This window comes from Nycticebus coucang, chromosome 4 (assembly GCF_027406575.1).
Source record: "Nycticebus coucang isolate mNycCou1 chromosome 4, mNycCou1.pri, whole genome shotgun sequence".
Classification (NCBI taxonomy): domain Eukaryota; kingdom Metazoa; phylum Chordata; class Mammalia; order Primates; family Lorisidae; genus Nycticebus; species Nycticebus coucang.
In genome coordinates, this window is record NC_069783.1 from 124,536,709 (window position 1) to 124,551,851 (window position 15,143).

Here is a 15,143-nt window from a genome sequence, read left to right on the forward strand (position 1 = left end):
TGGGGGAAGTTAAGATTCTTCTTAGGTCTTTATGTAACTATAAGATACTGAATTTCTCACTGCCTCAAATAAGCTTCCTAAAATTGGGCCTTGTCTGATTATTAACAGCAGACCATGGGTTACCACTGCCCAAAATAGAAATTGGGCTAAATGAAGCAGTAGGACCCCAACTATTATCTAAATCTGGGAAGATTCAGATCTTCCAGCTTTACAAAAATTAAGATCAATGTGTCTGGGTTTAGCAGATCCCAAGCTATTATCACTGGGGTTCAGTAACAGTTATACTGCACAGCTGACAGCAAATTTAAGCTGTCCAAATAAAGCCTCTGCAGAAGACTCTGCATCCAGAAACATCCAAGACCTTTATGAATTAATGGGTCTTTAACCCAACTTACTTGGTAATCTCTTAATTCAACAAACATCAGATCACTTGGGTGGACCTAGAATAGTTTGATGCATCTTCATAGAAGATTACCTTTCATTCTCTCTCATCCCACCCTGCCATCATTATCTTATGGTTATTGCTATACCAGTAACATATAATATGATGTTAATACATCATGATGTTATTACTACATGGTCTATCCAAACTGTACCCTTGTTATCTGCAAGTCTGTGTTACTGAAATCAATGTTTAAATGATTAACAGAGGACTTAAGCTATGACTTTTTCATCACAGACAGCCATTTACCATCTCTCTCTCTCATATACACACCCCCCCATCTAAATTATAGCAGGTTATATGCTATTTTAATTTATTTGTCCTTTCATCAACTATGACTGAACAGGAAGTAGTTACAGGTAAAGCTACAAGATAACACATTTCCAATTATTGATGCTTACAAAGAACTTACATTAAGAAAGAACTAATAAGAATCTGGGTAGGAAGAGCTGATCTTTTTGACTAAGCAGCTAAAATGTTCTGAAGGTTAAAATGAGATAGTTAACCTTTACTGAGCTCATATTGCCAGGCACTATGCCAAGTACTTTACAGGCGAGACTTCTTTAGATTCAGAGAAACCCTGAGAGTAGGATGACCACAAATCCTAATTTATGCTTGCTGCCCTGGCAAGATTAGAAAGGAAACTAAAATATTTTACCCCAAAATAAACTTTTTTTTTGCAGTTTCTGGCTGGGGCTGGGTTTGAACCCACCACCTTTGGCATATGGGGCTGGCGTCATACTCCTTTGAGCCACAGGCGCCACCCCCAAAATAAACTTACTGACATATTTCAAGATGGCTATTCAGAAAGGCTAGAAATACAAGAATAGCTGAAAAGGGGGGAGGTTTGCATCTATAGGGAAAATCTACATGATGCAACCAGGCCTTCTCTGAGGCCCTCCCTTGACCAGATCTAGAAAAGATTAATTGAAAGTCTGATACCTTTAAAGGTCGGAAAGAAACATTTGCCATCTCTCTGTGGGCTGCCATGTGTAAGGTTCCATCTGCATAGTTAGACCCTCTCTGTTCCTTTGACCTGTCTTGCTACCATAATCTGATTTACCACTGTAACTTGTCTTGTCACGCGTGCTCCAAGCCTCCACTGTTTCAGTAACCTCAGGATAGTATAAAAGCATCAACCATCTGGCTGGGTTTTTTTTTTTTTTGTTTGTTTGTTTGTTTTGCAGCTTTGGCTGGGGCCAGGCTTGAACCTGCCACTCCTGGTATACAGGGCTGGCGTCCTACTCCTTGAGTCACAGTCGCCACTCCATCTGGCTGTTTTTTTGAGAGGATGTATTTTATAAGACTTCCATAAATGTTAATAATTTGTATACCTTTTCTTCTATTAATCTGCCATTTGTCAGCTGATTTTTCAGCGAAGCTTCAGAGGGCAAAGGGGAAGTTTTCCCTTGGGTCTTACAATATCTTTCTACATCAGTATATACTGCTTTTTCTCATTAAAAAAAAGGATACACAGTATTATTCCTTGAGTTAACGTGATCCAAATATTATCTTTAGATGAGAAACATACATGCTACTGCATTACAAAGCAATATTAAGACTAACAATCTTCTATAGACAGACGATATGGTTTCATCTTGAACTAGGTGAGGTCCAAATGACAACTCACCCTGCCTGCTAATCAGTGTCAGCCAGAATGACAAGTGAACATTCTTCAACTTTAAATTTGGTGTAAGTACAAATTCTAGTTTGCCTTTTTTGGTCACTCTGAAGTACTTTTCACAGAAAATTGTAATAGACAGATACTGTATCAGTAAGCAGTTTAATACTCTCTGAGTGCCTTAATAAGATTTTATTTTCGCTGAGGTAGAGATCTGATTGTATTTGTTCTAAATGTTTCAGGGTAGAACTAATTCAGTTGCAAGGAATAGAACTTTAGGAAATCGCCTACTTGTTTCTTTAGGTACTAGACTTCTTAAAGAAAATCCTACACTTGCCTTTGAGAACGTACAGTGTTTACATCAGGAAAGGGGAAATACGGGACACAAATGTGTTATGTGTTAAGAGTGCTGTTAAGACCAGGCCTGTATTTAGCTGTACAGGTCTAGACTGCTGCCAGTATTTATTAAGAGATCAACATTTGAGAATAATCAGTAGAAGAATTAACAACAATTCAGTTCTCCAGATATTCTAAAATACAACTTTAGACCACTCTTGGCAGTAAGCTACTCATCTAAACCACAATGTCCTGCTGCCTGCTGTATACTTCCAATTTGGGCAAAACTGCTTTTGTTGAAATAGGTCTTCATGCAAAGCCACTAGCTTATGTTGAAAGGTACTATAATTCATTCAACAAACATTTATTTGAATGCCTATAATGAAAAGCTATGAAACTCAATGTTATATCCTCTTTTGAAGATCTTTAGGATAAAAGTCTTCTAATCTTAAGGCCAAGAACAGGCTTGGCGCCTGTAGCACAGTGGTTATGGCGCCAGCCACATAACACCGAGGGTGGCGGGTTCAAAGCTGGCCTGAGCCAGCTAAACACCTACAACAAAAAAATAGCTGGGTGTTGTAGCAGGCGACTGTAGTCCCAGCTACTCAGGAGGCTGAGGCAAAAGAATCGCTTAAGCGCAGGAATTTGAGGTTGCTGTGAGCTGTGACACCTTAGGACTCTACCGAGGGTGACACAGTGAGACTCTGTCTCAAAAAAAAAAAAAAAAAAAAAAGCCAAGAACAGCTGCAAGTCACCTAAATAGCTGGGTTCTTTTTATCAAAGAAAAACTGAAAGGAAGTTTTTTTTTTTTTTTGTAGAGACAGAGTCTCACTTTATGGCCCTCGGTAGAGTGCCATGGCATCACACAGCTCACAGCAACCTCCAACTCCTGGGCTTAAGCGATTCTCTTGCCTCAGCCTCCCGAGTAGCTGGGACTACAGGCACCCGCCACAACGCCCGGCTATTTTTTGGTTGCAGTTTGGCCGGGGCCGGGTTTGAACCCGCCACCCTTGGTATATGGGGCCGGTGCCCTACCGACTGAGCCACAGGCGCTGCCCTGAAAAGAAGTTTTAATATTTCTCTTTTTAAAGTTGGCTGCTACAATGCTTACAGTGGTACCAGCAGTGAGGGCGTTGGTTATGCTTTATATGATAGACGTTTTTACATCTTTTTTTTTTTTTTTTAAGAGACAGAGTCTCACTTTGTCACCCTCGGTAGAGTGCCTTTGCATCACAGCTCACAGCAACCTCATGCTGACTTAGGCAATTCTCTTGCCTCAGCCTCCTGAGTAGCTGGGACTACAGGTGCCTGCCACAATGCCTGGCTATTTTTTTTGTTGTTGCAGTTTGGCCAAGGCCAGGTTTGAACCTGCCACCCTTGGTATATGGGGCTGGCACCCTACTGACTGAGCCACAGGTGCTGCATGTTTTTACATTTCTTTGTGGCACTACTCTGTTTCATGTATATTTTTTCTTTTCTTTGGCATTTTAATTTACCTTATCACAACTTGAAAAACTTAGTAAATGCTCTCGGGCTGGGCACGGTGGTTCACACCAGTATTACTTGCATGCTGGGAGGCTGAGACGAATTGCTTGAGCTCAGGAGTCTGAGAACAGCCTGAACAAGAGTGAGACCCCCAGCTCTACTAAAAATGGAAAAAACTATCCAGGTGTTGTGTGCACCCCTGCAGTCCCAACTACTAGGGAGGCTGAGGTAAGAAGATCAATTGAGCCCAGGAATTTGAGGTTGTTGTGAGCTATGATGCCACTGCTTCAGGATAACAGAGTGAGACTCTGGGGGGGAAAAAAACCAACAAAAACTTGGTAAATGATCCTTTTTTTTTTTTTTTTAATAATGTTTATTTTATTTTCATTTTTTATTTATTTATTTTTTGCAGTTTGGGCCGGGGCCGGGCTTAAACCCTCCACCCCCAGTATATGGGGCGGGCGCCCCACTCCTTGAGCCACAGGCGCTGCTCATCTAACATCCTTTTGAAAAGAGCAGACCCCAAACTCCAAATAAAAAAGTGCAGGAAGAAAAATGGAGGGAAGAATGCATTAGTTTATTTAAAGTTACACTTTTTCATCTACTTGAATTCTGATAATTGAGTACACTGCGAATACTGGAGGAAAAAGCAAATTGGAATTTTTATCTTAATGTTTTATTTTAAGACCATCATTTTTTTTTTTTTTTTTTATAACCTAATACTAGAAGTGAGCACAATGATAGGGAGGGTTCACTTATCCACAGTGAATACTACATGGCTGAACTTAGCTATAAGGTGCTTATAGAAAACTTCTACAAATGGAACTTAAATTGTTAAATATATAGAAAACTCGTCCATATATACACTATAATGCAAAAAATCATTCCCTACATTATATACTAAGTTCAGACTTTTCTTCTTCTTCTTTTTTTTTTAAGAGGCAGAGTCTCACTTTATCGTCCTAGGCAGAGGTGCTGTGGCCTCACAGCTCACAGCAACCTCTAACTCCTGGGTTTAGATGATTCTCTTGCCTCAGCCTCCCAAGTAGCTGGGATTACAGGCACCCGCTATTTTTTGTTGCAGTTTGGCTGGGGCCAGGTTCGAACCCACCACTCTCAGAATATGGGGCCAGTGCCCTACTCACTGAGCCACAGGTACTGCCCCAAGTTCAGACTTCTTTATAAGATGTTTTCTTAAAGGCTGTAGAATGGCAAAAGAGTACCTCAAAAGATAAATACATCACACACCATTAGACATTTTGACATTTGTGAATCACACTGAGACCTGTTCTGGTTAACCTGGGTCTAACAATTATATGCACTTAGTATGAAGGGCAACATAATGATATTAAGTATAGTTCTTATTAAAGAACTTAGTATGTCTGAAGTCTTATTAAGCTGATAATAATTTAATCTTCTTAGAGAAAGTAAATAAATTGCCCTCACTATTAAAGAAAGCACATGTAGGTACTTACCAACAGAGTAGTACTCTGTTGTTATAAAACAAATTACCAAAACTAACTCAAAAAGAAACAGAAAAGGCTCGGTGCCTATAGCTCAGTGGCTAGGGTGCAAGCCAAATACATTGGAGCTAGCAGGTTCGAATCCAGCCTGGGACTGCCAAACAACAATGACAACTACAACCAAAAAATAGCCGGGTATTGTGGCAGGCGCCTGTAGTCCCAGCTATGTGGGAGGCTGAGGCAAGAGAATCACTTAAGCCCAAGAATTTGAGGTTGCTGTGAGCTGTGACACCATGGCACTCTACCGAGGGTGACACAGTGAGACTGTCTCAAAAACGCTCAAAATTCAACAAGATAAACAATTCAGTTTTAAAATGGGCAAAAGATGTCAAACGACACCAAAGATGATAAATAGCACATGAAAAGATTCTGAACGTAAGTCCAGTTCATCATTAAGGAAACACAAACCAAAGCAATAATGACAAACTACTTCATACCCACTAGAATAGCTATAATTATAAAGACAGACAATAATAAGTGTTGGTGAGGATGTGGAGAAATTCATATATTGCTGGTGGGAATGTAAAATGGCATCGCTGCTTTAGAAAACAGTGGTAGATCTTAAAATGTTAAATCTAGCAATTCTGCTAATAGGTAGCTACTGAAGAGCAATAAAAATCTATATACATGTAGAAACTTGTAGGTAAATGTTCACAGTAGCATTATTCATAATACCAAAAAAAGGGAAACTACCCAATGTCCATTAACTTTTGAATGGAAAAACACAAGGAGAATAAAAAGGAAATAAATTCCAATAAAAAGGAATGAAATACTGCTAACACACTATTGTATAATATAGGTGAACTTCAAAAACAATATTCTACATGAAAGAAGCCAGTCAAGGGCGGCGCCTGTGGCTCAGTGAGTAGGGCGCCGGCCCGATATGCCGAGGGTGGCAGGTTCAAACCCAGACCCGGCCAAACTGCAACAACAACAACAAAAAAATAGCCGGGCGTTGTGGCAGGTGCCTGTAGTCCCAGCTGCTCGGGAGGCTGAGGCAAGAGAATCGCGTAAGCCCAAGAGTTAGAGGTTGCTGTGAGCCGTGTGACGCCACGGCACTCTACCCCAGGGCGGCACAGTGAGACTCTGTCTCTACAAAAAAAAAAAAAAAAAAAAAAAAGAAGCCAGTCAAAAACAGTCACTTACTATATGATTCCATTTCTTTTTTTTTTTTTTTCCTTTGAGACAGAGTCTCACCATGTTGCCCTCAGTAGAGTACTGTGGCATCACAGCTCACAGCAATCTCAAACTCCTGGGCTCAAGAGATTCTCTTGCCACAGCCTCCCAAGTAGCTGGGGTCACAAGCGCCTGCCACAATGCTCAGCCACCTTTTTGTTGCAGTTGTCATTGTTGGTTAGCTGGTCTGGGCCAGATTCGAACCCTAGAGCATGTGGATGGTGCCGTAACCATTGCGCTATGGGCGCCGAATCATGTATGATTCCATTTGTAAGACGTGTCCAGAATGGGCAAATTTATAGAGACAGGAAGTAGATTAGTGGTTACCTAGGGCTGGGCGCTGCAGGAAGAGGAATGAAGAATAACTGCTAATGAATACAAGGTTTCTTTTGGGATGATGATAAAGTTCTAAAATTGGATTATGGGGATGGATGCATAATTTTGTAAATATACTAAAAACCACTGAAGTGCACATTTTAAATGGGCAAACTTTATGGTATGTATATCATATCTCAATAAAGCTCTTAAGGCTTTGGCGCCTATAGCTCAGCAACTAGGGCACCAGCCACATACACTGGAGCTGGTGGATTTGAACTTAGCCTGGGCCTGCCAAACAGTAATGACAACTACGCCCGGGCCTGCCAAATAGTAATGACAACTATAACCAAAAAACAGAGAGGTGTTGTGGTGGGCGCCTGTAGTCCCAGCTACTTGGGAGGCTGAGCCAAGACAATCCCTTAAGTCCAAGAGTTGGAGGTTGCTGTGAGCTGTGACGCTATAGTACTCTACTGAGGGTGACATAGTGAGACTCTGTCTAAAAAAAAAAAAACTCTTAAAATATACTATATTAATAGAATGGACAAAACCTACATGATCATCTCAATAGAAGCATGACAAAATGCAACACCCATTCATGACTAAATGCTCCACAGACTAGAAGAAATATCCTCAACCTGATAAAGCACATCTACAAAACATGCACAGCTAATGTCATACTTAATAAGTAATATGTTCCCCTTAAGATGGGGAACAAAGAAAGAAAGGATGTGTACCCTTGTTCCTTCTAGTCAATGTTGTACAATAAAAGGGGAAAGACAGGAAGAAGCTCAAAGTAACGGCTTTCAGATTTGAAAGGAAGAAGCACACATCATCATCCTGTTTGGATGATCCTAAGGCATCCATACAGAAAAAACTACCAGCACTAAGTGAGTTTAGCAAAGCTATAGTGCATAAGGTAAATGTACAAAAATCAATTGTAGTTCTACATACTTAGCAATGAACAATACAAAAATGAAATCAAGAAAAAATATTCCATGAAAAAGAAAAAATTACTTAGGAATAAATTTCACAAAGTAGGGCAAGCTTTATACACTGAAAATTACAAAACACTACTAAAAGAAAATAAGGATGATCTAAATAAATGGAGAGATTCCAGGCTCCTGGATTAGAAGAGTCAAAGAGACAAGACAGCAATTCTCTCCAAACTGATCTACAGGTTCACAATGCCTATCAAAATCCTTACAGGCTTTAATTTTTTTTGTAGAAATTGCTCAGCTAAACCTAAAATTTACATGGAAATGCAAAGGATCCAGAGTAGCTGGACAAATGTGAAAAACAACAAAATTATAGGACTTACACTACTTGATTTCAACACTTAACTATAAACGTGACAGAAATCAAGGCACTGTAGTATTGGTATAAGAATAAACATAAAGATCAACAGAACAGAAATGAGAGATTTGTAACCAATCCTTAAGTGGTCAGCTGGGATTTTTTAAAATTTGTTTTTTAAATTTTTTTTTAGAGACGAGGTCTTGCTGTTACCCAGGCTGGACTCAAACTCCTGCCTTTAAGGTGGGACTTCAGATGGGTGCCACCACCCACAGCTAGTCAAGTGATTTTTGACAATGGAACCAAGGCAATTCAACTGGGTAAAGAATGGTCTTTTCAAGAAACAGTGCAAGGACAGCTGGCAAGCCACATTCACAAAACATAAATTTAAATTTGTACCTCATGGCATACACAAAAGTTAACTAGAAACTAATCATAATACTAAAAATAAGAAAAAAATATAAAACTTCTTAAAGAAGACACAGAAGAAAATCTTTTGTCCATAAATTTGGTACTTTACCAAGAGTATGTTCCATAAAACATGAAACTGGTAATTTAGACTTTAGATGTTCAACATCATTTCAGCATGGTATTAATCCCTGGGAAATGGATCAAGTACTAGAATAGCTATAATAAAAAGACAAACAATAAGTTTAGAAAGCCCGGCTGGGCGTGGTGGCTCACGCCTGTAGTCCCAGCGCTGTGGGAGGCTGAGGCAGGTGGATTGTCTAAGCTCAGAGGTTCAAGACCAGTATGAGCAGCAGTGATCCAGAAGTAAGACTCCGTCTCTACTAACAACATCAAAAACAGCCAGCACCACCAGAGGAAGAAGAAAATCAACAAAAAAGGAGTGCTTCAAACAAAGAAGAATGAACACGCAAACTGAAATTAAAAAAAAAAAAAAAAGAAAAGAAAGCCCTTACCACCTGCTACCGAACTGTATCTTTAGCAATGGTTTAAACGTACATTTTGTGTTAAACAATATTTTACCATAATTAAAAAAAAAGCCCTTACAACTATTTTTTTTAGAGGTGGTAAACCAAGTAGGAAAAAAACAAAAATGAAAAGTATCTTCTCACAAAGAGAAATTTAGCTTTAGATGGCTTCATTGGTAAGTTCTATGAAATATTTAAAGATGAAATAACACCATTTTAAGTAATCTCTTCCAGAAACCAGAAAAGAAACAAAAACAAGAGTTCAATTTAAAGGTATAAAGGATCATGATTTACTTTTTGCAGAAAATGCATTATTAAAGTATAAAAGATAGAAGGTACTGGACCAGGAGTCTTCAGAACTATTCCAATCTAGACTTTGTTACCAACTAGTTGTGTAATCTTTGTGAAATTACATCATTTGGCGGGGCTTCAGTTTTCTCATTTGTCAACATGGAGGTTCTCCTGAGAAATCTTTTCCATCTACACGACATAATTACATGGCACATTACATAAAATTTTGTTTAAAAGTTGCCCAATCCTAAATTGGTATAATCCTTCTGAAAAGCAATGTGGCAATATGTATGTAGTAAGAGCCAGCTCATACACTCTGGCACAAGTATTTCAACTTTGTGATATTTATCTTAGGAATATAATTCAACCAAAGCAAAAGAACACATAAAAACGTCCACATGTCTGGCTCGGCACCTGTAGCTCAACTGGCTGAGGTGCCAGCCACATACACCAAAGCTGGCGGGTTCGAATCCAGCCCAGGCCTGACACACAACAATGACAACTACAACAAAAAAATAGCTGGGCGTTGAGGGCACCTGTAGTCCCAGCTACTTGGGAGGCTGAGGCAAGAGAATTGCTTAAACCCAGGAGTTGGAGGTTGCTGTGAGCTAACAACTTGAGGCTCTGTCTTGAAAAGAAAAAAAAAAAAAAATCCACATGTCCAACAAAAGTGGAATAAAATAGTAACATTAAAAAAATTAGATTACTAAAAACTAGTATGAAGATTGTAGAAAATATTTTTTCTAATGAAAAAATCAGAATGTAAATGATTTCAACTATGAAAATGTACACAGTATATTAAGAATATGCTAAACAAAGATAATTTCCATAATGAAAGTAATATTAGGTTTATGAGTCTATTACGTGGATATTTAGTAATTTTATCTATATTTCTTTCTTTCTTTTTTTTTTTTTTTTTAGAGACAGAGTCTCACTTTATCGCCCTCACTAGAGTGCTATGGCGTCACACAGCTCACAGCAACCTCCAGCTTCTGGGCTTAGGCAATTCTCTTGCCTCAGCCTCCCAAGTAGCTGGGACTACAGGCGCCCGCCACAACACCCAGCTATTTTTTTTTATGTTGCAATTTGCCCGGGGCTGGGTTTGAACCCACCACCCTTGGTATATGGGGCCGGCACCCTTCTCACTAAGCCACCCAGGCGCTGCCCCTATTTTTTCTATATTTCAAACTGTCCTTCTATTTAAACTTTTTGTTCCCCTTGAGACTCTAGAATCATTGTCAAGGATTGTCTCCTTAACCTTCCCCGATAACAACTGCAACAACAAATATCAGAACAACAACAAATATCAGAATGATCCTATTCTAACTCAGCTGCTGCCAAAATCCTCTCTTCACAGAATAGTAAGTTTGGATGCCAATACTTTCAGAGTAATGCTTCTTCCACCTCCAATTAAAACCAACCCCATTTGAGAACATCTTACCTGAAACTACCATAGACTATAAGAAGAATGGAAATCAGAAATGTAGACACTTGACTGGAATCCACCAGGGAATAGGCCCTAGAGAAAATAAGAGGAAAAAAATTTAAATCACATGCAGAAATTGCTCATGGAACTTATAGTCTGACAGTGTTCTATAAATTCCACTAGGCTTTGTTTTTATCTTTAAGAAAAAAGGGGATATAAATTAGCATTAACAATATGATTATAATGTATTTAAATAATATAAAATGACATCTACTAGTTTAATATGAAGAAAAATAAGTTGATAGATTCACAGATATCATTAATGTTCACAAGATGTTAAATGATTACCAATGTAAAAATCTCCTGTTTGTACGATATACAATGTAAGTTTAGAATATCCACCCCAATTAAAAAAGTATCAAAATATCTACCAAATCGGTGTCAGTGACAAAAAGTTTCAATGATTAAACTTTTATCAGTTCACGCTAGCATCACTATTACTGGTTTTATTCAGTGATTAAGCTTGCATATCTCTCCTAAATCCCATTCCTTCATCTCTTTCTTCCATTTTTTTTTTTTTTTTTTTTTTTTGAGGCAGGGTCTCTGTTGCCTGGTCTAGAGTGCAGTGGAACAGTCATAGCTCACTGCAACTTCAAACTCCTGGGCTCAAGCAATCCTCCCATCTCAGCCTCCTGAGTAGCTGGGATTACAAGTGCATGTCAACATGCCCAGCTAATTTTTTGTTTAACTTTTGTAGAGAGTGAGTACTTTGTTCAAGCTAGTCTTGAACTCCTGGCCTCTTCAAGCAATCCTCCCACCTCATCCTCTCAAAAGGTTAGGATTAGAAGTGTGAGCCACCATGTTTAAGTCCATTCCCATTTTTCTAACTGCTTATTATTATCTCCATCTGGATGTCTTATAAGAGGTTCTTCAAATGAACAGGTCCAAAGCTAAAGTCATTATTCTTCCACCCTCACCTGATCCTATCAAAGAATGGTATCACCATCCCCTCAACTGCCCAAACTAGAAATCAGTTACATTCTTGATAGCCCTGTCTCTTACATACTATAGGAAATGACAGTTAGCAAGTCCTACAATTTCCATATCCCCAACTTCCCTACTTCTAATCCCACTGTCAATTTCTGAGCTCCCTTCTATGGCTTGACTACTGGAAATTTTGTTTTTAAACACTGTCTCTGTGAGTTCATCCTCCATTCTATTCATTCTTTTTTTTTTTTTAAACGAATTTTCCTAAATCTCTTTTTATTCCATTCAGCAAAATACTCAATGATGCCTATGTGCCAGATACTCTGATAGTCACTGGGGATACACTAACAAATAAGATTGCTTTTGTTATTGGTCCTTGCCCAAATGTATTTTCTTTATTTGTTGGAGACAGGAATCTCGTTACTTTGCCCTGGGTAGAGTGCCATAGCATCATAGCTCACAGCAATCTCAAATTCCGGGGCTCAAGTGATCCTCTTGTCTTAGTCTCCCAACTAGCTGGGACTACAGGTGGCTGCCACAATGCATAGCTATTTTTAGAGATGGGGGTCTCACTCTTGCTCAGGCTGGTCTCAAACTCCTCAGCTCAAGCAATCTGCCCATCTCAACCTCCCAAAGAGCTAGGAATACAGGCATGAGACACCACACCCAGCCCCCAAAGGTCTTTTCTAAAGACATAAAAAATTAAATTTCATTCTTGAGGAATAAAAAATTAACAAAAACAAATGAATATAGTTACGGACATTATTACAAAGAGAAAGACAAGTATAAGGTAATATGAGAACACATACTAGGTGAATCTCATCTAAGAACAGGGTGGAGGGAGAACTTTCCTTAAGGAGGTACGAATTAGAGAGAAACGACCCAATGAACAGGTCTTGGTGATTGATTATAGGACCTAAGAGAGAGAGGAATTAGGGATGATTCCTAGGTTTCTGCTGGGCAGCTGGGTTTGTACCATTTAGCAAGAAAGGGGCAACATAAGAAGAACAGATTCAGAATTAAGTTTTGACTGTGCTGAGGAGACTGTTGGATACTAAGATATAGAACTCAGAGGCAGCCTTGAGCTAAAGATATATATATTGGGAGTACATTTACCTTCTTCACAGGTGTGTGTGAGAGTGCCTAGCAGCAGTGAGATGAGGACCTAGGATCAAGGCCTCTGAAACTTTCAAATTTAAAGATCAGGTAGAAGGAGTTGCAAAGAAAACCAAAATGAAACAGAAAGAAGAGGAAAATCCAGGATAGCAAGGTGTTTCATTAAAGAGGCAGTGAATTGAATGATGCCTAAATTTAATCTCTTCCTCTACCACTTTGCTAATAGCTAGGCTTGTTACTTAATCTTTCTTTAAGCTTTAGCTTAAAATAAAAAAATTTTTTTTTGAGACAAGAGTCTCAAGTTGTCACCCTGGGTAGAGTGCCATGGTGTCACAGCTCACAGCAACTCTTGGGCTTAAGAGATTCTCTTGCCTCAGTCCCAAGTAGCTGGGACTACAGGCGCTGGCCACAATGCCTGGCTATTTTTTTTGTTGTTGCATTTGTCATTGTTTTAAAGCTGGCCAGGGCCTGGCTTGAACCCACCACTCTCGGTGTATGTGGCCAGCGCCCTGCCAATTTGAGCTACAGGTGCCACCAACTTTTTTTTTTTTTGAGACAAAGTCTCACTCTGTTGCCCCAGGCTAGAGTGCTGTGGCATCAGCCTATCTTACAACAACCTCAAACTCCGATCCTCCTGCCTCAGCCTCCCAAGTAGCTAGGCACCCACCACAATGCCTGGCTATTTTTTCTATTTTTAATAGAGATGGGGTATCACTATTGCTCAGGATGGTCTCAAACTCCTGAGATCAAGGGATCCTTCTGCCTTGGCATTGGAGAGTGCTAGGATTATAGGCGTTAGCCATCCTGCCCGGCCCTCAAAAACTTTTTGGTACCTCAAAGAGTTGTTAAATAAGGAATCCACGGAAAGAATTAGCACAGTAATACTTAATTCATGTTCTATTAGGGGGAGGTCATCTGTTAAATCCTGCTGAGAGATCAAGTAAGATGACAACTCAAGTGTCCACTGGCTTTATTTCACATGTACTGATGAACTCAGAAAGAAGAATTTTAGTGAAGCAGTAGGGCTGGATGTCAGATTGGAATTGGCTGAGAAGTCAAACCTAAGGAAATGGAGAGTTTTTTGAAAAGTAAAGGGGAAAAGAATGGCAGTTGGAGGCGAACATAAGGATGAGGGAGGTCTTTAAAGTTTTTTTTTTTTAAAGATGGGAGATATTCCACTTTTTGATTGCTGATTAGAAATTATCCCAGTAAAGAAAGACTGATGAAGAGAAGATGTTACGTTTCCTTTAATCTTTCTAAAAAACATTTCATGATAAGGTGTGGTCTGTAACATCACTTTTGTAATCTTTGGTTATTAGAGATGCATCCTAAAGTATTTGTGGGTGTGTTAAAAAAATTAATAGGGAGCATTAGGCTGAGCCGGCTCCAGTGTTCTGGGTTCCTAAGGAAGCAAACTGAAACTCAACTCAGAGCAACTTAACCAATCAGAAAGAGCCAACCAAACTCTAAGGACTTTGCCAATCAGAAACCATCAACTCATCTCTAAATAGAGACTTTCCCCTTTGACAATCAAATATTTTGTCTTGTTTCTGCAAACACATTTTAAAAGTTTCTCCCCAACCCCAGGTGGAGCTCTGACCCATTTGTGGTTTAGTGCTGCCTGATTTATGAGTTGCTTTTTGCTCAAAAAGACTCCTTAAATTTTAACCTCAAAGAGTTATTGAAGAACTAAGTTTATTGTGCTTGCTTCGGCAGCACATATACTAAAATTAGAACTAAGCTTATCTTTTAACAAGTGAAATAATATGATTTAAAATTTGCTTTAACATGCTCTAGGAAAAAAAGGTGGGAGTGATAGATTTTTTAAAAGGGCAAAATTGTTTTTAATTATTAAGCTGGAATGACAGGTGCATGGTAGTTTATATACTCTGTCTACTTTTGTGTATGTTTGAAAATTTTCACAATAAAATAAAGTTTTTTTTATTGTTGTTAAAAAGCCTGTGGCTCAGTGGGTAGGGCACCGGCCCCATACATCAAGGGTGGCGGGTTCAAATCCGGCCCTGGCCAAACCGCAACAATAACAACAAAAAAATAGCCAGGTGCTGTGGTGAGCACCTGTAGTTCCAGCTACTCAGGAGGCTGAAGCAAGAGAATTGCCTGAACCCAAGAGCCAGAGGTTGCTATGAGCTGTGACGCCACAGCACTCTACCAAGGGTGACAAAGTGAGACTCTG

The 15,143-nt window shown here is 39.3% G+C and overlaps 1 protein-coding gene across 2 annotated transcripts in view; it reads right to left on the reverse strand.

Moving 5' to 3' along the window:
• The window catches only part of SPPL3 (signal peptide peptidase like 3), a 174,338-nt gene that overhangs the window by 53,586 nt on the left and 105,609 nt on the right, over window positions 1-15,143 (reverse strand). For both annotated transcript variants that reach the window (XM_053588268.1, XM_053588269.1), the window contains exon 2: window positions 10,862-10,939. In XM_053588268.1, coding sequence (XP_053444243.1) covers window positions 10,862-10,939 — 78 coding nt within the window. The remainder of the gene's footprint in view (window positions 1-10,861; window positions 10,940-15,143) is intronic.